Source organism: Leucoraja erinacea, chromosome 5 (genome assembly GCF_028641065.1).
Source record: "Leucoraja erinacea ecotype New England chromosome 5, Leri_hhj_1, whole genome shotgun sequence".
NCBI lineage: Eukaryota > Metazoa > Chordata > Chondrichthyes > Rajiformes > Rajidae > Leucoraja > Leucoraja erinaceus.
In genome coordinates this window covers 95,438,902-95,466,803 of record NC_073381.1, presented here as the reverse complement: position 1 = coordinate 95,466,803, position 27,902 = coordinate 95,438,902, and the positions used below count along the sequence as shown (strand labels likewise).

General features: G+C 44.3%; 1 protein-coding gene across 1 annotated transcript in view; it reads right to left on the bottom strand.

Moving 5' to 3' along the window:
- LOC129697689 (dynein axonemal heavy chain 8-like) overlaps window positions 1-27,902 on the bottom strand; it is a 474,747-nt gene that overhangs the window by 151,704 nt on the left and 295,141 nt on the right. Inside the window, exons 58-63 of the mRNA XM_055636398.1 lie at window positions 26,336-26,549; window positions 23,774-23,883; window positions 18,206-18,369; window positions 8,000-8,192; window positions 2,911-3,033; window positions 1,064-1,194 (exon numbers count right to left, since the gene is read on the bottom strand). Of these exons, the coding sequence (XP_055492373.1) occupies window positions 1,064-1,194; window positions 2,911-3,033; window positions 8,000-8,192; window positions 18,206-18,369; window positions 23,774-23,883; window positions 26,336-26,549 (935 nt within the window). The remainder of the gene's footprint in view (window positions 1-1,063; window positions 1,195-2,910; window positions 3,034-7,999; window positions 8,193-18,205; window positions 18,370-23,773; window positions 23,884-26,335; window positions 26,550-27,902) is intronic.

Below are 27,902 nucleotides of genomic sequence, written 5' to 3'. Positions count from 1 at the left end.
ACAGCGCGGAAACAGTCCCTTCGGCCCACCGAGTCCACACCGACCAGCGATCCCCGCACACTATCCTACACACACTAGGGACAATTACAATTATACCAAGCCAATTAACCTCCAAACCTGGAGTGTGGGAAATCTGGAGTGCGGGGAAAACACGAAGATCCTGGAGAAAACCCATGTGGTCACGGGGAGAACGTACAAACTATGTCCAGACAGCACCCATAGTTGGGATGGAACGCGGGTCTCTAGTGCTGCATGCGCTGTTAGGCAGCAACTCTACCGCTGTCCCACCTTGCCGTCCTTCAATCAGAAGCTAAGAAATGGATTCGAAGAGACAGGTGTACAATGCCTTGCAGGGATGCAGGTTGAAGGGCCTGTTTCTGTGTTGTATGATTATGAATACAGCCACCATCTATTAAAACTCTCCTTATATACCAAACCTTGCCTTGCTGGAACTAGTTAGTGAATCATTGCTGCCATGATTTCTTAGGTAAGGAAACAAAACTCTACACAATACTCCAGGCAGGATCTCATTGGGACCCGATATAACAGCTGGCGAACTTCCTCATTCTTGAATAAGAGAAGTTAAAAAACAAATATTATTCAATTGCAGCGAAAAGAGAGGTGGGGAGAACAAAGGGAATTCCCGTTATAACCAAGTGGAAACCAAGAATGAATGCTGGTGGACACAAAACGCTGGAGTAACTCAGCGGGACATGCAGCATCTCTGGAGAGAAGGAATTGGTGAGGTTTCGGGTCGAGATCTTCCTCAGATGATGGTGGGGCCGGCTGTGTGTGAGAATATTAACACTGAGCAATTGCTTAACCAGGATCCAAAGCAGCAAAGTGAGTGTTGTGATAATGGGAGAACAGGCGGGGGAAATGGTGGAAAAGATAGAATAGCGTCTGAACAAGCTTATTAATGAATGCGTTTGGAAGTGTGAAAATAGTTAAGTACAGAATGTTTGTGGTGGGCCAAACACCATTTCATGATTTTGCAGGAATGCTGCTGAGGATAAGTTACATATTTTTTACCAATTGTAAATGATGAAAATATTGTATATACCTGGTTAAAGTGATCTGAAAGATTTTATATCCAGCAATGAAGGATGCCAACTTTGTAAGACTTTGTTTTCCAGAACCACCAACTCCGACCAGCAATGCATTTCCACAGTCGGTTCGGATTATACGAGATATCTGTAAAATATTTGTTTCTTGGTGTCAGGGACAAGAAAGTATTTTATTTGTCAAAGCTGTAGTGTAAAGAATCCAGGTTTTCCATTGTAGTCTCAACATAAACGAAAACAAAACCAAGTAATTATTTTACTTTTTTCACTCACAGGATGAGGGAATTGCTGGCTCGGCCAGTTATAGTTCATCACAATATAGACACAAATTGCATCAAAATGCATTTGCGCTGGGCCTGACAATGGATGAGGCCCAGGGCAGAGTGAGGCCCAGTGCGAATTGGAGGAACAGCACCTCATATTTCGCTTGGGCAGCGGTATGGATATTGACTTCTCTAACTTCAAGTAACCCTTGCTTTCCCTCTCCCTCCATCCCTCCACCTGGTTCTCCGACCAGCCTGACGGTTCCCTGATCACATTTTATCTGTTTGCTTTGTTTTCACCTTCTTCTAGCTGACAATGATCTATTCTACATTTACCTTGATCTTCATCCCCTTTGATGTCTCGTTTACACACCTTATCCTTTTTCATCTGTGTCTCCCTCACCCCTGACTTCCAGTCTGAAGAAGGGTCTTGTCCCGAAATGCCTGTCCCACTGAGTTACTCCAGCATTTTGTGTCTATCTTTGGGAAAACCCAGCATCTGCACTTCCTTCCTCCATAGCTCATCACAATCCCCTCTGAACTGAGTATTTTGTCGTTTTAAAGGGAAGAGTCAACCTCATTACTCTGGATTTCAGACTGCAGACAATTCAGAGCAGTGAAGTGCCATATGTTCTCTGTTTCAGTCACTCATGAGCCACAAGTGTTTTTATTTGAATTTGACTATGTATATATATATACACATGGTTACAGATTCCAATTCATATTTCTAGATCAAATGTTCAGGCCTCAGAACATAATCCCAATAATTTGTCCAGCACATTATCATACCCTTGTTACGATGTCGAATTTGGTTAGCAGGATCAGTAAATGCATTAGAAGGCAGAAAGTGCTGGAGTAACTCAGCAGGTCAGGCAGCACCTCTGGAGAACATGGATGGTTGATGTTTCAGGTCTGGACCTTTCTTCAGACTCAGTCGGACCCGACCCAAAACATCACCCATCCATGTCCCCCCGAGATGCTGTCAGACCTGCTGAGTTATTCCAGCACATTGTGTCTTTTTTTTGTGTACAGCTAATAGGATTTGGTTTGCAAAGCCTTTAGTTTGCATCAAAGTCTCTACTTGTCCTATTGAACTTGGCCTATTGACCCATTTGTAGACCATCCTAGGTATTGATAAGCCTTTCATACGACAACATGCTTCCAACAATTTACTTTAAAATATAATGTTCCAGAACTTTCTTTACTTCCCTGCATGAGAGCCTTGGATGAGGTCATTTGGCTTTGGATTAGAAGTTTAGTTTGTTAGTGTCACGTGTACCGAGGTACAGTGAAAAGCTTTTTTGTTGCGTGCTATCCACAGTGAAAAGACTGTACATGATTACAATCAAGCCATCCACAATGTACAGATACAAGATCAATGGTACAGTGTTTAGTGAAAGATAAAGTTCAGTAAAGTCCGACTATAGATAGTTCAAAGGTCTCCAATAAGGTACTGTAGCTGGGAGATCAGGACCACTCTCTACTTAGTGAGAGGACAGTTCGGTTGCCTGATAACAGCTGGGAAGAAACTGTCCCTGAAGCTGGAGGTGTGCGATTATGTAAATGATTATGTAAATACTCACCTTCATCAAGTGTGTCATTGCATCTTTGAAGAAGACGAGATCAAGATATCCTGATCGGACACTTTCATTATGTTGCGCCTGGTAAAACTGCAATTTTTCAGTTAGGAATTCAAAGTTTGGCACCTGCAACAATTCAATTACAACTATTAGAATATTAAAGTTAATATCATAAAGATAATGATAAATGACATTATTGCAGAACTTGTAGCTTGTTCTTTCTGAAGCCTTCATTTGCTGCATCATAGCACTTGATCTTGCAAAATGTATTTAGTACTTTACACAACAAAATGATAAAACACAGGTCGCTGATTTTTCATTGTCCTGCATCAAAGATTACATGATGAGGAAGATATGGGTGGGTGGAGGACTCTGGTGTAAGATCCTAAAGGGCCTGTCCCACTTTCCCGAGTTATTCACGAATTCTCCCGAGTTTTCAAACTTGCAGAATGTTTGTAATGAGTCCGAAGGAGGCTGTAGGAGTCCATGGATATATCGTAGTGGATTGTTATGCCAGCCGTACGTACCTGGTGCTATTTTTGTTACTTGTGGACATTTTTCATCATGCTGAAAAAAAATCCAGACTTACTGTACCTGATGCCCCGAGTATCTACGGCTGGCATTGGTAATAATGTTCTGCCTGGAGCAAGACCAAACTGTAACATTCATTTTTAAGGTGGAAAGGCCAAAAAAAAGCCTCTTGTCTCATTTTGCTACCTTGGGAAAATATATAATGGTATAACTGAATTGCAATGCATGTATATGAATGTGGTGATCAATAAGCTCAGTGACCTATGGACACAGATTGTTGCATTAAAGACACAAGGATCAAACAGGGGCAGGTAGAGATCCTGGTCGATCAACAATTCAGATGATGGAGACGAGATGAAGATTTCTGGAATCATAGAATTGAAATGTTACCTAATGAGGTCATTCAATCCACCATGTTGGTGCCAGCACCAAAGAAGAGCAAATCACATTATCTTTCTCAGTCTGAAGAAGGTCTTGACCCAAAACGTCACCCATTCCTTCTCTCCAGAGATGATGCCTGTCCCGCTGAGTTACTCCAGTATTCTGTATCTACCTCTGCTCTTTTCCCGTAATCCTGTAAAACTTAACCAAAGAAGTGGGCAGAAAAAAGCAGAAAATACAGAGCCCAATGCTATACAGGTGATGGTTACATTATGGGGAGGGGGTGGCATTCCTAGAACCGACAAGGTTCTGCATGATAGGCTGCTCTAGAAGGTTAGATTGCATGGAATCCAAGGAGAGATGGCTGAATGGATAGAAAATTGGCTTCATGGAAGGAAGCGGAGAATGATGGTGGAAGATTGCTTCTCGGGCTGGAGGCCTGTGACCAGTGGTGTGCCTCGGGGTTCAGTGCTGGGCCCGTTACTATTTGTCATCTACATCAATGATTTGGATGTGAACATACAAGGGCAAGATTAGCAAGTTTGCTGATGATGTAAAAGTGAGTGGTTTTGCAGATAGTGATGATGGTTGTGAACGATTGCAGCAGGATCTGGATCGATTGGCCAGGTGGGCGGAGGAATGGTTGATGGAATTTAATACAGAGAAGTGTGAGGTGTTGCATTTTGGGACGTCTAACATGGGCAGGACCTACACAGTGAATGGTCGGCCTCTGGGGAGTGTCGTTGAGCAGAGGGATCTAGTAGTACAGGTGCATGGTTCCTTGAAGGTCGAGTTGCAGGTCGATAGGTTGGACAAAAAGGTGTTTGAAGCATTGAACTTCATCAGTTAAAATATTAAATATACTGTAAAAGTTGGGAGATCATATTTTTCAGTTGTACAAGACGTTGGTGAGGCTACATTTAGACTATTATGTTCAGTTCTGGGCACCATGTTATAGAAAAGACGTTGTGAAGCTGGAAAAGGTACAGAGAAGATTTATAAGGATGTTGCCAGGACTAGAGGGTGTGAGCTATAGGGCGAGGTTGAGTAGGCTGGGTCTCTATTCCATGGAATGCAGGAGGATGAGGGGTGATCTTATTGAGGTGTATAAAATCATGAGAGGAATAGATTGGGTAGATGCACAGAGTCTCTTGCCCAGAGTAGGGGAATCGAGGACTGGAGGACATAAGTTTAAGGTGAAGGGGAAAAGATTTAATAGGAATCTTAGGAGTAACCTTTTCACACAAAGGGTGGTGGGTGATGGAACAAACTGCCAGAGGAGGTAGTTGAGGCTGGGACTATCCCAACATTTAAGAAACAGTTCAACAGGTACATGGATAGGATAGGTTTTGAGGGATATGGACCAAACGCGGGCAGGTGGTTCTCGTGGGGCTGGGACATGTTGGCCGCTTTGGGCAAGTTGGGCCGAAGGACCTGTTTCCACGCTGTATCTCTCTATGACTGCGACTAAAAGGATCCATATCTCAACAATTTTCCACAATGTGAAGCCATGTCATCTGTGCACGCATCAAGGGGGTGAAACGGGGCTTTCTGTCTCTCCCTTCGGGGGGATGCGATTTTCATGTCGTATCCCCCTTCTCTTCCCCCGTCTGAGCTGAGGCCTAATGGCGGAGCTGGCGGCCTCCAACCTGTGACCAACCTCGAGGATCCGGAGGTAGAGCCAGCCAGGACTTACCAACGCGAGGCTGGCCGTCTTCGAGCTGCGGCGGCGTTCGGGCAGCGGCACTACTCGGCGCTCCGGTGAGGGTGGACGGCGCGGGGCTGGGACACTCCTGTGAGGGCGGCTCGGCTTCCGGGTGGAAGGCGCTCCCGTGTGGGCGGCCCGGTGCGGGGCTGGAAGGCGCTCCCTTGTGGGCGGCCCGGCTCCCGGCTGGAAGGCGCTCCCGTGTGGGCGGCCCGGTGCGGCGATCAGACGCTCCCGTGAGGGCGGCCCGGCTCCCGGCTGGAAGGCGCTCCCGTGGGGGCGGCCCGATGCGGCGCTGAGACGCTCCCGTGAGGGCGGCCTGGTGCGGGGCTGGAAGGCACTCCCGTGAGGGCAGCCCAGCTCCCGGCTGGAAGGCACTCCCGTGGGGGCGGCCCGGTACGGGGCTGAGACGCTCTCGTGTGGGCGGCCTGGTGCGGGGTGGAGACTGTGCTCCGGTGGCTGAGGTGGCGTTCTGGCGGCGGCGACCTGAACCCGGGGCTCGGCCGTGGGCCAGTGGATGACATCGTCGGGAGCTCGCGGGCCACAGGCTGGTGCCTGTTTTCCGGAGCTCCCGCGGCAACAGCTGCGTCCGCTGGACTGGAGGGCGGCAGCTTCGACCACCCCCGGGCCGCGGAGCTTGAACCACGGGACTGATTTACCATCGCCCGGTGGGGTATCGCCTCAGCGCAGAGGGAGAAGAGGAGGGAAGAGACAGTAACCCTAAGACTTTTGCCTCCATCACAGTGAGGAGGTGCTTGGTGAACTCACTGTGGTGGATGTTAATTTGTGTTTATTGTGTGTTGTTTATTATTACATGTATGGCTGCAGGCAACAACATTTTGTTCAGACCGAAAGGTCTGAATGACAAATAAAGGATTCAATTCAATTCAATTCAAGAGATCCTGCTTGTTCTAAACTGTGAATTGCGGACCCCTGAACAAACGCCTCGGCTACATATTCATCCATCCTATCCTCCCCTATCCCTTACATCACCAGCATATGGCACTGGGAGTAATCCAGATATTGGGGTATTATCTTTAGCCTAATTCCTGATATTCACTCTGCAGGGTCTCATCCCTTTCCCAACCTATGTCACGTGATAATAATAATAATAATAATAATAATAATAATATATTTTATTGTCATTGCACATCAGTGCAACGAGATTTGGTATGCAGCTCCAGCCGATGTCAAAAAACTAAATAAATAAATAAACTGTGCGACGTGACCATATGAGGGAGACAGTCCAGGGGGGATGGGGGGCACTCAGCAGGGCCGGTTCAGAGCCGCTATAGCTCTGGGAATAAAGCTGTTTCTGAGTCTGGAGGTTCAGGCGTAGAAGGCCTTGTAACGTCTGCTGGAGGGAAGTAGTTCGAACAGTCCATTACAAGGGTGTGAGGAGTCTTTATGGATGCTGACCAAATATTTCGTTCGAGAATCAGCACAGATCCTCATTTAAAAGGTTTTACGATCCACAATTACGATTTTTCAGCAGTCACCTACAGCCAAGGTAAAGCCAGTTTCTTTATTTGAAAATATAATGCATAAGAAGGCCCAAGGAAGCAACAATGCTCCTTTCACCTCCATAGCATTCCTGCAGGTAGCTTTGGGCTCTTACCAAAGATAGACACAAAATGCTGGAGTAACTCAATGGGACAGGTAGCATCTGTGGATAGAAGGAATGCTGCCCGTCACCCATTCCTTCTCTCCAGAGATGCTGCCTGTCCCGCTGAGTTACTCCAGCATTTTGTGTCTGTCTTCGGATTAAACAAGCATCTGCAGTTCCTTCCTAGACATTTCGTTTGAGCTCTTACCATTGTGTTTTCCCATTCTCTGCGGCTTAGCTGAGTACTGCTGATTAAATGGCAGACTGTCTATATTTGGAACAATGATATCTGTGATTTACATACATTATTGAATGGGTTAGTCACATTAGGATGTTTCACATAGTTTCCCCTGACTGAAGCATTAATCTGGCCAGGGTTTGGAATAGAACCATGGGCCTCATAGGTTTAGGAACATAATATTTGTGATTTTGATAGTTCTGTATCCTTAATTTTCTTGGAAATTTATGTAAATGGAGTCAACAGGAAAAATAAAAGCAATTCTGAGGAAGGAATAAAAAGCGAATTTATGGAATTCCCTGCCACAGAGGGCAGTGGAGGCCAAATCACTGGATGGATTTAAGAGAGAGTTAGATAGAGCTCTAGGGGCTAGTGGAGTCAAGGGATATGGGGAGAAGGCAGGCACGGGTTACTGATAGGGAACGATCAGCCATGATCACAATGAATGGCGGTGTTGGCTCGTAGGGCCGAATGGCCTCCTCCTGCACCTATTTTCTATGTTTCTATGATGTGGTCAAGGAAGGAGATATGAGGAAGTGAAGTGAAGTTAAAACGAGACGTTTTAATTGTCATAGGTACTCATTAGCAGGAGTAAGAAAATCACAATAAAGCTGACAATTCTATGATGTACCAGTTCGTAGATTTTCGGAACGAGGAATACGTAATCTTCAGGTTCTTCCCCAGTTGGCTCTGGCATATCACGAAGAAAGTCAACAAAATAAGGCTCTACATCAAGTTTGTCAGCCACTGCCCTTCCAAGGTTGTCTCCAATAGCACGAGTTATTGAATTTTCAAACCAGAGTTTGTCCTCATCATTTACAAACCTAATAAAGCATAACAGCCAGATTAATCATAAATAACTATATTAAGGAATAATCAGTATATAACATAGAAACATAGAAATTAGGTGCAGGAGTAGGCCATTCGGCCCTTCGAGCCTGCACCGCCATTCAATATGATCATGGCTGATCATCCAACTCAGTATCCCGTACCTGCCTTCTCTCCATACCCCCTGATCCACTTAGCCACAAGGGTCACATCTAACTCCCTCTTAAATATAGCCAATTAACTGGCCTCAACTACCCTCTGTGGCAGAGAGTTCCAGAGATTCACCACTCTCTGTGTGAAAAAAAGTTCTTCTCATCTCGGTTTTAAAGGATTTCCGCCTTATCCTTAAGCTGTGACCCCTTGTCCTGGACTTCCCCAACATCGGGAACAATCTCCCTGCATCTAGCCTGTCCAACCCCTTAAGAATTTTGTAAGTTTCTATAAGATCCCCTCTCAATCTCCTAAATTCTAGAGAGTATAAACCAAGTCTATCCAGTCTTTCTTCATAAGACAGTCCTGACATACCAGGAATCAGTCTGGTGAACCTTCTCTGCACTCCCTCTATGGCAATAATGTCCTTCCTCAGAACATGAGCCATAAAACATTGTGCATATCTTTTTTGGGGGTATAATTTGTGTAAGTATGATATTAACAAAATTGTCTAGTTTAGTTTAGGGATACAGCAGAAACAGGCCCTTCGGCCCATCCATCCCCGTACATTAACACTGTCCTCCACACACTAGGGACAATTTACATTTATACCAAGCCAATTAACCAACAAACCTGTACATCTTTGGAGTGTGGGAGGAAACCGAAGACCTCGGAGAAAACCCACGCAGGTCATGGGGAGAACGTACAAACTTCATACAGACAGCGCCCGTGTTCAGGATTGAACCCGGCTCTCTGGCGCTGTGAGGCAGTGGCTCTACGGCTGCACACACCATGCCACCCGTATTAAAGTGATCTAATTATTGTGGGGGCAGATGGCACGTTGAGTCATAGTTATAGACCCTAGACACAGGCTCTTCGTCCCAACTTGTCCATCTGAGCTGGTCCCATTTACCTGCTTTTGATCCAAATCCCTCTAAACCTTTCTTATCCAAATGCCTCTCTAAAGGTCTTTTAAATGTTGCCATTGCACTTAGCTTGACATGTTCCTCTGGTAATTCATTCCATATACCCACTGCCCTCAATGTGAAAAAGTTACCCTTCTGGTCACTTTTAAATCTTCTCCCTCTCATTTTAAACCCCAGCCTTCTCCTTTTAATCTCCTCGGTCCTGGGGAAATGTAATGAGCATTCACCTTATCCATGCCCCTCACTATTATATCTGCCTCTATAGGGTTCCTCCTCAGCATCCTATTCTCCAGGGAAATAATGTTCCAGCTTCCCAGACCCATGCCCTCCAGCCCTGCTGACATCCTCATAAAGGGCTGCTTTATGCAGTGTTTATAGAAACATAGAAATTAGGTGCAGGAGTAGGCCATTCGGCCCTTCGAGCCTGCACCTCCATTCAATATGATCATGGCTGATCATCCAACTCAGTATCCCGTACCTGCCTTCTCTCCATACCCTCTGATCCCCTTAGCCACAAGGGCCACATCTAACTCCCTCTTAAATATAGCCAATGAACTGGCCTCGACTACCCTCTGTGGCAGAGAGTTCCAGAGATTCACCACTCTCTGTGTGAAAAAAGTTCTTCTCATCTCGGTTTTAAAGGATTTCCCCCTTATCCTTAAGCTGTGACCCCTTGTCCTGGAGCTGTCACCCCTTGTCCTGGAGCTGTCACCCCTTGTCCTGGATGTGACCCCTTGTCCTGGATATGGATGATGTCAGATGTTATATGTTGAGGATGTCAGATACAAGGCCAACATTCATTCCTTACTTCTTATTGCTCCTTAAGAACATGGTACTGAGCTACCTTCTTGTACCGTTGTATCTGCTAAGATACCATTCAATGAAATTTTAAAAATTGTTTTAAATTGCAGAGACTCTGGTAGAGGGTGGTTAGGACAAGGGGTGCATCTCGATTGGGATGACACCATGGTGATACATAGTTGTCCATGTAGATTGTAAGGGTTCACGGGCTTTAAGATTGTTCACAGAACATATGTACAAGCACAGGAACATTGTTTGTTTAATTTAGTTTAGTTTAGAGATACAGCGCAGAAACGATACACCGCGCCGAACAGCGATCCCCACACACTAACGCTATCCTACGCCCACTGGGGAACACTTTACAACTATAACAAGCTAATTCATGTAAAACCTGTACGTCTTTGGAGTGTGGGAAATAAAGAGATCACAGAGAAAACGCACGCAGGTCACGGGGAAAATGTAGCAACTCCGTACAGACAGCGCCTGTAGTCAGGATTGAACGTGGGTCTTTGGCGCTGTGAGGCAGCAACTCTACTGCTGCGTCACAGTGCCACCCCTACTTGTGTGTGCTGAAAATGATGCCAAGTTATGGGCCTGGCCCACTTGGGCCGTCAGCTACGCGACAGGCCGGTAGCGCGTGAAGATGTTGTTCAGGATGGAGTCCACACTCCTCCACGCCACTCCATGCGCCCGTCCTGCGCTACCCACATGCTAGCAGGTCATGTAAATGTCGCGCGAAAGACAAGCCAAGTGGGACAGGCCCTTAAGTCTCCTCTGCTTGCACATGATCCATATCCATTCATTGCTTGCATATCCATGTGGCCATCTGAAAGCCTCTATCATATCCTCCTCCACTCCCACCTCTGGCAGCGTATTCCACCACTCTCTGTGTAAAAAGCTTGACCCGCACATTACTTTTTAAACTTTCTCCCTCTCAACTTAATGGTTTCCCCTCTAGTAACCATATAACCATGTAACAATTACAGCACGGAAACAGGCCATCTCGGCCCTACAAGTCCGTGCCGAACAACTTTTTTTCCCTTAGTCCCACCTGCCTGCACTCATACCATAACCCTCCATTCCCTTCTCATCCATATGCCTATCCAATTTATTGTTAAATGATACCAACGAACCTGCCTCCACCGCTTCCACTGGAAGCTCATTCCACACCGCTACCACTCTCTGAGTAAAGAAGTTCCCCCTCATGTTACCCCTAAACTTCTGTCCCTTAATTCTGAAGTCATGTCCATAGTCTTTGACATTTCCATCCTGAGAAAAAGGTTCTGACTGCCTACTCTGTTCATGCCTCTCAAAATGTTATAACCTCATATCAAGTCTCCCCTGAAGCTCCAGATAAAGCAATCCAAGTTTGTCCAACCTCTCCGTATAGCCAATCCCCTCTAATCCAGGCTGCATTCTGGAAAGCCTCATCTGCACCCTCTCCAATGTCTCCACATCCTAATGGAACAATCCGAACAGCTCACAATACTCCCAATGGGGCCTAATCAAAATTACATAAAGCTGTAACATGACTTCCTGATTCTAATGGTCATTGCCTTAACCAATGAAGGCAAGCATGGCATATGCTTTCTTTATCATTCGACCCCCTTCTTGTGTTGTCCAGTTCAGGAAGCAATAGGCTTGAACCCCAAGATCCCTCTGCACCTCAATGCTGTTAAGTGTCTTGCAAATAACTGTACACCTTCCTCTTACATCTTATCTCGCAAAGTGCAAAACATCATACTTGCTCAGATTAAACGTCATCTGCCATTTCTCCACCTATATCTGGAACTAATTTATATACTGCTTGCTGTATCCTCAGAAAGCCTCACTGTCCACAACTCCACCAATTTTGTGCCAAACTTATTAATCAACACATCCACATTTACATCCAAGTCATAAGCATATATATTACAAACAACTAAAGTCCTTTCAGGTTCGGCAGGGTTCACTAGCACCTCCCCCAACCTCATCTACGGTGTCTGTTATTCAAGGTGATGGACTCCTGTACATCGCGAGACCAAACGTAGACTGGGCGATTGTATCGCGGAATATCTTCGCTCAGTCCGCCTGGACCTATCTGATCTGCTGGTTGCCAAACATTTAAACTACCCTTCCCGTTCCCTCAATGACCTTTCTGGCCTAGGCCATCTCCATTGTCAGAGTGAGGCCAAAAGTAAATTGGATGAATAGCATCTCATATTTCACTTGGGCCACTTACAACATTGATTTCTCCAACTTCAAGTAACCCTTGTATCCCCTCTCTCTCCATCCCTCCCCCACCAAAGTCATACTGTCCAGGGAGCCGTTGGTGCGAGGGGAGGAGTAACTGCGTTGTAAGTACACCAACATCGGCAACGTTCCAGAGAAGGAGTCTGGTGGAAGCCTCTGATTAGTGGAAGAGGACCGGCTTTACATTGTTACATTTCTGCCTTCAGGTTAAGGATTCTGGGAGTTAAGTGTACAGTATTTATTAGTAAAGTTTAAAGGATAAAGTTTTGTGTTTTTTAATATTTAATATAGAGTTAATTTGGGAGTAAGATATGTCAGTGGAGATTGTCCCTATGGTTTGCTCAACCTGCAACATGTGGGAGATCAGGGATATGGTCGGTGTCCCTGGTGACTACGTTTGCAAGTAGTGTTTCCAGCTGCAGCTCCTGGCAGACCGCATTGAACGATTGGAACTGCGGCTGGATTCATACTGGAGCATCCACGATGCTGAGAAAGTCGTGGATAGCACGTACAGTGAGTTGGTCACACCGCAGGTAAAAGGTAAGAGGACAGAAGGGGAACGGGTGGCCAATAGTCAGCAAAGCAGTAGGCAGGTAGTGCAGGAGTCCCCTGCGGTCATCTCCCTCCTAAACAGGTATACCATTTTGGATACTGTTGGGGGAGATGGCTCATCAGGGGAAGGCAGCAGCAGCCATGTTCATGGCACCATGGGTGGCTCTGCGGCACAGGAGGGGGGGGGAAAAAGAGTGGAAGGGCAATAGTAATAGGGGATTCAATTGTCAGGGGAATAGATAGGCGTTTCTGCGGCCGCAAACGAGACTCCAGGATGGTGTGTTGCCTCCCTGGTGCAAGGGTCAGGGATGTCACTGAACAGCTGCAGAACATTCTGGAGGGGGAGGGTGAACAGCCAGTTGTCGTGGTGCATATTGGCACCAACGATATGATTAAAAAAGGGATGAGGTCCTACAGGATGAATTTAGGGAGCTAGGAGATAAACTTAAAAGTAGGACCTCAAAGGTAATAATCTCTGGATTACTACCAGTGCCACGGGCCAGTCAGAGTAGAAATAGGAGGATATTGCAGATGAATACATGGCTTGAAAAATGGTGCAAGGGGGAGGGATTCAGATTTTTAGGGCATTGGAACCAGTTCTGGGAGAGGTGGGACCAGTACAAACAGGACGGTCTGCAGCTGGGTTGGAATGGAACCAATGTCCTTGGGGGAGTGTTTGCTAGTGCTGTTGAGGAGGATTTAAACTAATGTGGCAGGGGGATGGGTACAAGAGCAGAGATGCAGGGGGGGTGTAAAATGAAGGTAGAAGCAATAGGTAGCAAGGTGAAAAGTAAAAGTGGCAGGCAGACAAAACCAGGGCAAAAATCAAAAAGGGCCACTTTTCAACATAATTGTATAAGGGGTAAGAGCGTTGTAAACACAAGCCTGAAGGCTGTGTGTCTCAATGCAAGGAGTATTCGTAATAAGGTGGATGAGTTGAACGTGCAGATAGCCATTAATGATTATGATATAATTGGGATCACAGAGACATGGCTCCAGGGTGACCAAGGCTGGGAGCTGAACATCCAGGGATATTCAATATTCAGGAGGGATAGAGAGAAAGGAAAAGGAGGTAGGGTAGCGTTGCTGGTTAGAGAGGAGATTAACGCAATGGAAAGGAAGGACATTAGTTTGGAGGATGTGTAATATGTATGTGTAGAGCTGCGAAACACTAAGGGGCAGAAAACGCTGGTGGCCACCTAACAGTAGTAGTGAAGTTGGAGATGGTATCAAACAGGAAATTAGAAATGCGTGCGACAAAGGCAAAGCAGTTATAATGGGTGACTTCAATCTACATATAGATTGGGTGAATCAAATTGGCAGGGGTGCTGAGGAAGAGGATTTCTTGGAATGTATGCGTGATAGTTATCTAAATCAACATGTAGAGGAACCAACGAGAGAGCAGGCTATTTTAGACTGGGTATTGAGTAATGAGGAAGGGTTAGTTAGCAGTCTTGTTGTACGTGCCCCCTTGGGCAAGAGTGACCATAATATGGTTGAGTTCTTCATTAGGATGGAGAGTGACATTGTTAATTCAGAAACAATGGTTCTGAACTTAAAGAAAGGTAACTTTGAGGGTATGAGACGTGAATTGGCCAAGATTGACTGGCAATTAATTCTAAAAGGGTTGACGGTGGATATGCAATGGAAGACATTTAAAGACTGCATGGATGAACTACAAAAATTGTTCATCCCAGTTTGGCAAAAGAATAAATCAGGGAAGGTAGTGCATCCGTGGATAACAAGGGAAATCAGGGATAGTATCAAAGCGAAGGATGATGCGTACAAATTAGCCAGAAAAAGCAGCATACCAGAGGACTGGGAGAAATTCAGAGACCAGCAGAGGAGGACAAAGGGCTTAATTAGGAAAGGAAAAATAGATTATGAAAGAAAACTGGCAGGGAACTGACTACAAAAGTTTTTATAGATATGTGAAAAGAAAGAGATTAATTAAAACAAATGTAGGTCCCTTACAGTCAGAAACAGGTGAGTTGATCATGGGGAACAAGGATATGGCGGACCAATTGAATAACTACTTTGGTTCCATCTTCACTAAGGAAGACATAAATAATCTTCCGGAAATAGCAGGGGACCACGGGTCAAAGTAGTTGGAGGAATTGAGTGAAATCCAGGTTAGTTGGGAAGTGGTGTTGGGTAAATTGAATGGATTAAAGGCCGATAAATCCCCAGGGCCAGATAGGTTGCATCCCAGAGCACTTAAGGAAGTAGCTCCAGAAATAGTGGATGCATTAGTAATAATCTTTCAAAACTCTTTAGATTCTGGAGTAGTTCCTGAGGATTGGCGGGTAGCAAACATAACCCCCCACTTTTTAAGAAGGGAGGGAGAGAGAAAACGGGGAATTACAGACCAGTTAGTCTAACATCGATAGTGGGGAAACTGCTAGAGTCAGTTATTAAAGATGGGATAGCAGCACATTTGGAAAATGGTGAAATCATTGGACAAAGTCAGCATGGATTTACGACAGGTAAATCATGTCTGACGAATCTTATAGAATTTTTTGAGGATGTAACTAGTAGCGTGGATAGGGGAGAACCAGTGGATGTGGTGTATCTGGACTTCCAGAAGGCTTTCGACAAGGTCCCACATAAGAGATTAGTATACAAACTTAAAGCACAAGGCATTGGGGGTTCAGTATTGATGAGGCTAGAGAACTGGCTGGCAAACAGGAAGCAAAGAGTAGGAGTAAACGGGTCCTTTTCACAATGGCAGGCAGTGACTATTGGGGTACCCCAAGGGTCAGTGCTGGGCCCCAGCTATTTACAATATATATTAATGATCTAGATGAGGGAATTGAAAGCAATATCTCCAAGTTTGCGGATGACACTAAGCTGGGGGGCAGTGTTAGCTGTGAGGAGGATGCTAGGAGACTGCAAGGTGACTTGGATAGGCTGGGTGAGTGGGCAAATGTTTGGCAGATGCAGTATAATGTGGATAAATGTGAGGTTATCCATTTTGGTGGCAAAAACACGAAAGCAGACTATTATCTAAATGGTGGCCGATTAGGAAAAAGGGGAGATGCAGCGAGACCTGGGTGTCATGGTACACCAGTCATTGAAAGTAGACATGCAGGTGCAGCAGGCAGTGAAGAAAGTGAACCGTATGTTAGCTTTCATAGCAAAAGGATTTGAGTATAGGAGCAGGGAGGTTCTACTGCAGTTGTACAGGGTCTTGGTGAGACCACACCTGGAGTATTGCGTCCAGTTTTGGTCTCCAAATCTGAGGAAGGACATTATTGCCATAGAGGGAGTGCAGAGAAGGTTCACCAGATTGATTCCTGGGATGTCAAAACTGTCTTATGAAGAAAGACTGGATAGACTTGGTTTATACTCTCTAGAATTTAGGAGATTGAGAGGGGATCTTATAGAAACTTACAAAATTCTTAAGGGGTTGGACAGGCTAGATGCAGGAAGATTGTTCCCGATGTTGGGGAAGTCCAGGACAAGGGGTCACAGCTTAAGGATAAGAGGGAAATCCTTTAAAACCGAGATGAGAAAAACTTTTTTCACACAGAGAGTGGTGAATCTCTGGAACTCTCTGCCACAGAGGGTAGTTGAGGCCAGTTCATTGTCTATATTTAAGAGGGAGTTAGATGTGGCCCTTGTGGCTAAAGGGATCAGAGGGTATGGAGAGAAGGCAGGTACAGGATACTGAGTTGGATGATCAGCCATGATCATATTGAATCGCGGTGCAGGCTCGAAGGACTGAATGGCCTACTCCTGCACCTAATTTCTATGTCTATGTCTATACCAGCTTCAAAGTCGTCTTGTTGAGTCTCATTGTCTGAATCTAATTTTCACCTAGGCCTTTCCTGTTTCCTTTACCATCGTTACTTTATTTCATATCTTTCATTCATTTGTTCTATTTCTCTCTATATCACTGTCTATATCTCTCGTTTCCCTTTCCCCTGACTCTCAGTCAGAAGAAGAGTCTTGACCTGAAATGTCACATATTCCTTTTCTTCAGAGATGCTGCCTGTCCCAGCTTTATGTGTCTATTTCCAGCATCTGCAGTTCTTTCCTACACAAAGGTAAAGAACAGATCCCTGCAGAACACCACTGCTCGCAGACCTCCAACTAGAATAACATTCTTCCACCACTACCTTCTGTCTTCTTTGCGTTAGCCAGTTCTGAATCCAGACTACCAAGTCACCATGGATCCCATATTCTAGATCAGCTTATCATGCGGACCCTAATCAAACACCTCAGTAAAATCCATGTAAAATCCATGGAGCGTTTTCCATGACTGGATATGGCCACAAGGCAGTGGAGGTTTTAAATCAGAGTTTTCCCGCTCCTAGATGGACTGCCTTCCCATTTTTGTTTTTAGTTGGCCCCCTTCGGTCATGACTGACCATGGGCGATGCATCCTAGTTTGCAGGTGATGTGTGGTCAGATGCAAGCCTGGGCGATGTCATATGGAGGACAGGCTGTTGCCCATGCAGCACGCCCCCCTCCCCACGTCGCTGATCGATCCAAAGGAACAGCAGGGCCGTAACAGTTTGGCACCAGCGCCGTTGCAGGAGCTCCAACATCAAGACCCAGGGCAGGGTCGGCCGGCGCGGCCTTAATAGCCGCGGGACCTGCCAGCGCCCGCCGGGGGCTTTGACATCGGGAGAAGAATGGAGAGCAGGGGAGACACAAGACTTTGCCTTACAGTGAGGAGGAGATTCACTGTGATGGATGTCTGTGTAAATTGTGTTAATTGTGGGTCTTAGTTCTTTTCTTGTTGTATGACTGCAGAAACCCAAATTTCGTTTGAACTTCATTTGAGGTTCAAATGACAATAAACGGTATTGTAATTGTAATTGTAATTGCAGGAGTTGCTAGAGCGCGGTTGTAGACAACGACGAACTGCCTTAGGGGCTCCGACTCCGGATTTTGTTGAGGGTTACTCCTGGAGCCTTTTCCATGACTGGATATGGCCACAAGGCAGTGGAGGTTTTAAATCAGAGTTTTCCCTCTCCTAGATGGACTGCCTTCCCAGGCTGATGAGCCCCATCTGCCCGAGACTGGTTGGCGCGGGAGTGTCTACCTTCCCATGCAGGTCTATAGCACCTGCTCACTGCTCAGAGACATCACCCATTGCCCTACACTTATCAATCACCTTCGTTATCCCCTTAAAAACTCAATCAACTTATTACCACAGACAATGCCCCTAATATCCCATTTCTTCCTAATGCAAGTAAATCCTAACCGAAGTTCGAAATAAACTACCATCTATTTTGCAATTATTTAACTGTTAGTAGTTTTGGAAAATTCCAAGACGAAATTAAGCCAATTCCATTGAAGTAAAGTTAGCTACATTATCTGCATGATGTCGTCATTACCTGTCTGCAATGACCCTGTTGCACTCGTGTTTGAACAAACCCAGCAGTGTTTCTACATTGGAGCACTCATCCGCTTTAATGAGCAGCATTCCCTGCCAGATGCGAGATAGATCCCTCAGATTAAAGATGTAATGAAATTTAGCTGGAGTGGGCAGCATCTTAACCTGGAAAAAAGATCAATTTTCAAGATTTACAAAAAATCTACGTTCTAAAAGTAGGCTAGGGCCATGATATGACCGGGTACAGATGTCAGAGCTCATGGGGAGAAGGCAGGAGAATGGGGTTAGAAAGGAGAGATTGATCAGCCATGATTGAATGGCGCAGCAGAGTTGATGGGCCGAATGGCCTAATTCTGCTCCTATCACATGATCTTACGACCTTATGATATCTGACTTAAACTTCCTTTTATTGCCTCCTCTTATTGTCTTTATCCAAGTTCTCTAGATGTGGCCGTTCCATCTGTTATCTTTTTTACAAACAGCCGAATCTGTGGTTCTCTCTCTTGAATTGCTCTGATATTGATATTCAGTTCACTTTTGAGTGTTTTCATTCTATTGTAACTGGTCTCACCAACTTAGAGCTTTTACTCCAGTTTTATGTTGCTCTTTTCCACAACAGAGCTAAATATAACAGAATAATCACCGCCACAGCCTTGGTCCTCTACACTCGTGTTCTTTTCATGTTTAGAGTCTAGAGATGCAGCAGGGAAACGGTGTAATTGTTGTACTGAGTCCATGCTGACCATCGATCACCTGTTCACACTAGTTCCACGTTACCCCGACTTTCTCATGCACTCCCTATACATTGGGGTCAATTTTACAGATGCCAATTAACCGACAAACCTGCACATTTATGAGGTGTGGGAAACTGGAATACTTTGAGGAAATCCACACGGTCACAGGGAAAGCATGCAAACTTCACACAGACAGCACCCGAGGTTGGGGTGGAACTGGGACTCTGGCGCTGTGAGACAGCAGCTCGACCGGCTGTGCCACAGTGCTGTGTCCAACTTTATTCCATTAAACTAAATGTAAAAATGCCACTCACTCTTACCTCTTCCTTTCATTTATTTCTGCTACCACTCTAAAATCAAGAAGATTCTTCCTTGCTGGCGACTGGCTATTATATTTGTTATTGTCAAAGTAAAGATTTCATTATTGTTCCTAATCACCAATGTTTAGCTGATGGGTCTAGAGTTTGTGGCCACATCATATCTCTCTTATATCTCTTTTTAAATGGTGGCATTATGTAAATTATATGCCATTTCCCCGGCATGACACCTTGTACTAACAAATTATTAATTATGTGGTCCTGTTATCTCTTCCTGGGCTATAATATATGCAAATATAAACATTCCCGACAGAGTCATACAGCATGGAGTCAGACCCTTAAGCCCAACATGTCCGTGACGAACAAGATGCCTCATCTACGTTAGTCCCACATGCTCGTCACTGGTCCATATCCCTCTATACCTTTCCTATCAGTGTACCTGTCCAAATGCTCTTTAAATGTTTTTATAGTTCCTGCCTCAAACCACTTCCTCTGGCAGCTCATTCCATGTACCCACCACCCTCTGTGTGAAAAAGTTGCCCCTCAGGTTCCTATTAAATCTTTAAATCTTTCCTCTCTCACCTCAAACCTGCGTCTTCTGGTTCTTGATTCCCCTACTCTGGGTAAAAGACTATGCATCCAGCCCTCATGATGTTATACACTTCTATGAGAACACCCCACTGCCTCATGTGCTCCAAGGAATAAAGACCTAGCTTGCCTAGCCCTCTGTCTATACCTCAGGCCCTGAGGTCCTGGCAACATCTTGGTAAATCTTCTCTGCACTCTTTCCAGCTTAAAGACATCCTTATATAACAGGGTGACCAATACTGAACACAATACTACAAATGTGACTTCACCAACTGTAACATGCCATCCCAACTTCTATACAGGCACCTTGTGTTTTACGCATGCTTCATTTATGCCTTTATAGAATAACATGCTTGTCTAATTGCTCCCGAATTTTAATTCAAGCACTCCTATTTTCCAAATAACGCCCTCAACTTTATGCTTGGCAAACTTACATATCAGCTTTCAAAGTTATCTTGTAAGTTCAGTTTTGGTGAACAGAAAGACAACTCAAATGATTGCCTGCAGCTGTTAGGTTACATGTTTCATTGTATCTACCTTTGGGATATAGTTTTTTCTCATTATGGATCACAAATGGGTAATTTTCTCAGTTTTATGCTCCAATGGTTGGCATCATGCATTTTAGTTAAAGGGAAAGCTTTATAACGTTGTGTGATGTGATTTACGCTCATTTATTTCAATAGGCACCGTAGTCGAGTGGCATATGTTTGACATGCACTTTTTGATTTACATGTTGCTTTTCAAATCTGTATCTCCCGTGTAAAATACGAGGTGCCTGTACTCAATTGGCACCAATTGGTACTCAATACTACCCTATCTATCCGTGGCACAACTTTCAGGGAACCCGGACTCCTAGATTCCTCTGCTCTGCAAGACTTCCCAGGGTTGTACCATTCGCAGTAAAGGCCCTGTGCTAGTCTGACTTCCGAAAATGCAACACATTGCAATGGTCTACATTAAATTCCATTAACCATTCCTCAGCCCACTTAATGGGCTGATCATGAACCTGCTGTAATATTTGATGACCATCTTCACGGTCTATGATACCACCCACTCTAGTGCCATCTGCAAATTTACCAATCATGCTTTGTACATTCTCATCCAATTTATTGATATAGACCACAAATAGCAATGGGCCCAGCGCCAATTCCTGAGGCACACCACTAGTTACAGGCCTCCAATCTAAAAAACACCCTTTAACCATCACCCTTTGCTTATGAATATAACTGCATATATATCGTAGCTCTCAGAACGCTTCCCCAACCGCAGACGTTACAGTTCCCAGGTTTTTCCTTGCATCTTGTCTTAAATAGAGGTGCAACATTTGCCATCTTCCATTCTTCCATCATCTCAGAAATTATTCTGCAATTTTTTCTCCAGCTTCCCACAGTCGCATCGGATATATTTGATCAGGTTTGGGAGATTTATCTACATACATACGCCTTAGGGCATTCAGCACCTCCTCAACCATGACACATACTGTCCTTAAGTTCATTTTCTGTTAATTTTCCAAATTCCCCAGTCTTCATGTCTTTCGTCATGGTAAAAACTGGAGAAATACTCAATGACCTTGGTTAGAAAATCTCTTTGGATTTTCCTTAATATTATCTGCCAGATTATATTATCTCCTGCCCCCTTTTTACCGTCCTGACTTCCGTCTCAAGTAGGTTCCTCAGTTCCAGAAATTACTCCAGGGAATCACTTGATCCCAGCTGCCTATACCTGCTCTATGCCTCCTTCTTATTCCTGACCCGAGCCTTAATTTTGCTTGTCATCCAAGCTTCCTTATTCCCAACCTCCTTGTCATCCACTAACAGAAACATGCATGCCTTAAACTCTCATAATCGCACCTTTAAAGCATTCCACTTCCCAGATGTCCCCGTGCCCGCAAACAAACTACTCCAATCAACTTTAGTCTGAATCAGTCTGAAGAAGGGTCTCGACCCGAAACGTCACCTATTGCTTGGCTCCATAGATGCTGCCTCACCCGCTGAGTTTCTCCACCATTTTTGTCTACCTTCAATTTTTCCAGCATCTGTAGTTCTTTCTTAACCAATCAACTTTAGTGAGTTATGATCTGACCCATCAAAGTTGGCTTTGGCCCAATTCAGAATATCAACTTGTGGGCCCACCCTGTCCTCATCCATAACTATTTTAAGGCATAGAGAACTGTGGTTTCTGGTCCCAAAAGGCTTGCTCCGGGACACTTTATTGCCCACAATTATGCAGCTATTTGTATTCAACATTGGATGATTGGAAACCGTTACAATCTCCCTGCTAAAGCCAAACATTAATCCTGGATCTTCAGTACATTGAAACCAAAGTTATTGCACAATCAATGGTTTCAGTTTAAATTAAAAATACAACCCTGGAAACATCTCTTTGGCCCACTGAGTCAATGGCTATAATCAATCTCCCGCTCACAGTAATTCCATATTTATCCCACTTTTTCATCCCCTTTGGGATGTTTGGGATGAGGAAACCAGAGCACCCGGAAGAAGCTGACGCGGTCACAGGGCGACACGCATTTAATTTCAAATCCTAATTAATTAAGCATGCCTCAGTAATAATTACTGTATTTGTTTTCTAACAAACTGCTTTGCTTATCTGCAGGAACTATACATCAGGAGGTGCAACTCTAGAGCCAATAAAATCATGGGAGACCACTTCCACCCCTGCAACGGACTGTTCCAGCTGCTACAGTCAGGCAAACGCCTCCGTTGCCATGCTGTGAGAACGGAGAGGTTGAGAAGGAGTTTCTTCCCAGAGGCCATTCGGACTGTAACCTCCTATCTCACCAGGGACTAACTTTACAGAACCTTTTTCCTTCCGCCCACAATATTTAATATGTAAAATAATATGTGATTCTGTTGTAGTTTGTTTGGTTGTTTGTTTGTTTGTCTTTTTGCACAAAGTCCGCGAGCATTGCCACTTTTCATTTCACTGCACATCTCGTATGTGTATGTGACGAATAAACCTGACTTGACTTGACTTGTTGCTGTTTGTTATTGCTTATTTTGTGATTTCCGTTTGCTTCTATCTGTTCCACAATTGCAGGTTTTCTGTATCTTCCCATGCATTACCATTCCATTTCCATTTAAACTTGTTCATTTCTAATGGGCCCCTACCCCACGTAGGGTTAGTGTATGATGAGCTTTTGACGGCAATGGGCCTGTACTCGCTGGAGTTTAGCGGGGTAAGGGTGGACCTCATTGAAACTTACCGAATGGCAAAAGGCCTGGATAGGGTGGATGTGGAGAGGAAGTTTCCTGTATTATTGGACTCTGGACCAGAGGGCACAGCATCAGAATAAAGGGATTTACCTTTAGAAAGGAGATGAGGACAATTTTTTTTTGTCAGGGTGATGAATCGATGGAATTCATTACCAAAGGTGGGTGTGGAGGCCAAGTCATTGGGTATTTATTACCGTAAGTGGACATTGGCAGATTCTTGATTAGGAAGAGTGTCAAAAACTACAGGGACAAGGCAGAAGAATGGGGATGAGAGGAAAAGATAGATAAGGCACGATTGAATGGCGGAGTAGACTTGATGGGCCGAATGGCCTAATTCTGCTCCTATGACTTATGAACTTATTCTTATTAGTTTAAAATATTTTGATTTTGTCCCGGATGTCCATTTCCTTGAAGCAATACTCCAATTTTAGTTCAGTCCTGTAATTTGCTCTTCATGCTCCTTTTAACCAAGGAAAATCCGAAAAAAAATGTTTAAAACTCATTGCTTAAATCAACTATATACCAAATATTTTAAAAAATGGTTTAGTGTTACAATTTTTAATAGTTGTAACTTATTTTACTCTTATAGGTAATATGCTTGATCTGATATATGATTATATGATTATACTTTATATGATCATGTTCACAATATTCTCATAACATTTTAAAATCTAACCCTTTAAAACAGTTTCAGTACCTTTGTCCATTGCCACAGGGTCCTGCTAGTAGTAACAAGTTTTGATATTATATTGCTAATATCAGGAATGAAGTTTCTAGAAGATTGAAAGTAACCATTCCCAATAATTCCTGGAATAAAAAACATTCATAGTTGGTGTTTGCATTAATAACTGACTTTATTAATATAAAATTAAGAAGTTGAGAGAATTGAAGGTAATGGCTCAGGGGGTGGAGTTGCTACATAGAAACATAGAAACATAGAAATTAGGTGCAGGACTAGGCCATTCGGCCCTTCGAGCCTGCACCGCCATTCAATATGATCATGGCTGATCATCCAACTCAGTAGCCTTCTCTCCATACCGCCTGATCCCTTTAGCCACAAGGGCCACATCTAACTCCCTCTTAAATATAGCCAATGAACTGGCCTCAACTACCTGCTGTGGCAAAGAATTCCACAGATTCACCACTCTCTGTGTGAAAAATGTTTTTCTCATCTTTGTCCTAAAAGATTTCCCCCTTATCCTTAAACTGTGATCCCTTGTTCTGGACCCCTAGTTCTACCACACATCTCCAGCAACAGGGTTTGATATTGACCTCCTGTACTGCCTCTGTGCATTTGTACATAGAAACATGGAAACATAGAAAAAATAGGTGCACGAGTAGGCCATTCGGCCCTTCGAGCCAGCACGGCCATTCAATATGATCATGGCTGGTCATCTAAAATCCAGTACCCCATTCCTGCTTTTTCCCCATATCCCTTGATTCGTTAGCCCCAAGAGCTACATCAACTCTCTCTTGAAAACATCCAGTGAATTGGCCACCACTGCCTTCTGTGGCAGAGAATTCCACAGATTCACAACCCTCTGGGTGGAGATTTTTCCTCATCTCAGTCCTAAATGGCCTTATTCTTAGACTGTGACTCCCCCAACATCGGGAACATTCTCCCTGTAATTGCAGGAGCTTCTTCCAGGTGTTCTGGTTTCCATCCATGTCGTAAATCAAATATGGGTTGACAGGTTATGGTTGGCCACCATATATAGTCCAAAGGTGAAGAATTGAGAGGGATTGATGGGAGTATGGGGATAATAAAATGGGATTAGTGTAAAAAGATGCTTAATAATCAAGTGTAGGAAATAATTGCAGATGTTGGTTTACCACAAAGGTAGAAACAAAATGTTGGAGTAACTCAGGGAGACAGGCAGTATTGCATTTAAGAAACAGACAGGTACATGGATAGGACAGGTTTGGATGGATATGGTCCAAGCACAGGCAGGTAGGACTATCTGACTATCTGACTTCCTGCATGTACTATTGCTAGCTGTTTCATTTTCATGGAAGTGTGAACTGAAGAGGAACATGAACTGGCCCCGTTCTATTTTAAACATTCTAGTTCCCTATGCCCTAACATGACAGGGAAGGTTTTAATGGTCTGGACAAATCATTTCCTTTTTTTACTTACATAGTGATAATCGTTTGGACACCAGTAACTTGAGATGCACGCGGGCAGTTAAAGAAAGCCGGTGTAGTTCTGTTTATAAAGGGATTTGATAAAATGCTGCATAAGCTGCCTCTGAATTGAAGCGCTTAGAATTGCATGGGTATTAACATTAAGTAGGGAGAACATGGTGAAGTGACAGTAAACGGAGACTGACAGGGAGGTGTTTTCTGGAGTGTAAGCACTTCACTACTTGCACCACTGGTTTTCCCAAGATATATTAATAACTATGACTTGGTAGTACAGGGCACAATTTGCAAACATGAATGACAGAAATATAAAGAGACGTGGAGGTTGAAGAGATGAATTGGCCTACGCAAATGACTTTTAACGTAGAATAATATAAGGTGTCAAACTGTACAGATAGAAGATTCAATGAAAGGGCTACTGGTTTTGTATTGGGGACCAAAACCAATAACATTATTTTGAAATGTTTAACAATGCTGATATTTACTGTGTGGGAAGGAACTGCAGATGCTGGTTTACACCGAAGATAGACACAAAAAGCTGGAGTAACTCAACGGAACAGACAACATCTCTGGAGAGAAGGAATGGGTGACGTTTCAGGTTGAGACCCTGTTGATATTTACTGTATTAGTTTGTAAAAAGGGAAATACATAACAACTGAGGGTCATGCTGTCTTTGACATCTACTGGCTAATTGTGTGGCTTTTACGTCTTGTGGGAGTTTATTAAATGGAGTCAAGCAGCTCTGTCATGGAAATCCTTCTGATCCCCAGCCTCCAGTGGCATCTCTCCACTATTCAAGATGGAAAAGATCTTTGCAACAAACCTGCGAGTTCACTAGCTTATGCCCATCATCTTAAACTAAATCAAACATTATTTTTAGCTAATAATGCTGTGCGAATAAGATTAATTAGATCTCCTTCGATACTTTTTGGGTTAATTGCAACTTTAACACATTAATGGCTGAAATTTTATGCTGGGGTATTGAAGTTTTAGAAGGCAGTAAACTGGCATTAAAATGATCAGCGTGGAATATTTATGATAACCACAACAGACACAGAATGGAGGTTGCATTTGCCGATCAAAAATGAGGATCTTCTAGAGACAAGTCGGTGCTTACCAAAAATCTTCTCAATTGAAGCGTTAGTGGGGAGTGTACAGTTGAAGATTGTGAACTGACGTTTTAATCGCTGAGGAATGTCATTGCGTCCGCCTCCAGGATGGATCATTGCAGCCATTAATTGTACATCAACAATTTTAGTAAAGTCTCCTGGTTTGTCCAGATTGTACATCCCATGCATTTCTACCATTTGACGCACTATCTCATTAGTGATCTGAAAGAAAGAAGATGATCAAGACTATTTCTTAAAATGTTGATGTTTTGTTTGGTTTAGAGATACAACGTGTAAACGGGCCCTTCGGCCCAACGAGTCCACACTGACCAGTGATCCCGAACATTAACATTATCCCACACACACTAGGTACAATTTACAGTTACACCAAGCCAATTAACCTACAAACCTGCACGTCTTTCGAGAGTGGGAGGAAACCAAAGATCTCGGAGAAAACCCACGCGGTCACGGGGAGAACGTACAAACTCCGTAGACAGCGCCCGTAGTCAGGATGGAACCCAGGTCTCCGGCGCTGCAGCACTGTAAGGCGCAAAGCTACCACTGTGCCACCTTGCCACGTGGTATCGACTTTTGATAAATTGGAATAAGTGAGGTTACTCTGCACTAGCTCATTTGTTCAGAAAATAAAGAAATCCCATATAAGAACGGAAGGTCAGGCAGCATATCTATATTTGTTTCAGGATCACAAGCCTTCATAAGATCTGGGAAAGAGAGAATATGAAATTGGTTTTCGGCAGCAGATAAGGTGGGGGAGGGATGGGTAGAAAAAAGGGGACATCTCTGACCAGACGATAGCAAGTGAGTTAAAGAGAACATCTAAAACAGCATTTAGAAGCACATTGTGCTACTTTTTCGATGTAATGTGTTGTCAATAGCAAGGCGCTGTGACCTGCCTAGCAGAATGGACTAGACAAATAGGGCAGCACAGTGGCATAGCAGTAGAGCTACTGCCTCACAGCGCCAGAGACCCGGATTCCATCCTGACTACGGGTGCTGTCTGTACAGAGTTTGTACCTTCTCCCCGTGACCACGTGGGTTTTCTCCGAGATTTTCAGTTTCCTCCCACAGTCCAAAGATGTACAAGTTTGCAGGTTAATTGCCTGAGTACAATTACATAAATGTAAAATGGTCCCTAGTGTGCGTTGGATAGTGTTAATGTGCGGGGGTCGCTGGTCGGTGCAGACTCGGTGGGCCGAAGGGCCTATTTCCGTGCTGTATCTCTAAACTAAACTAAACTAAACAAATCGCAAAAGAGAAACGGCGCCAAAACCAGGGATGGCCAGGTTTGATACAGACCAAAAGCTGCAATGTGCCAAGAGACAAGACAAAGTGTTGTCCTCAACCTGCCTTAGGCCTACTGTAATAATGCAGGAGGTCCCAGAGAGGCCGACAGACAGTCAGTGTGGAAGTGGAATAGTGAATGATGGTGACGGGCAACTGGAAGGTCAGGGTCATTCATGAGGATTGAAAGCAGGTGTTTCACAAAACCATCAACCAGTCTGTATTTCATTTCTCCAACAGAGTTATCACATTTACAACACTTCCTAACCTAGA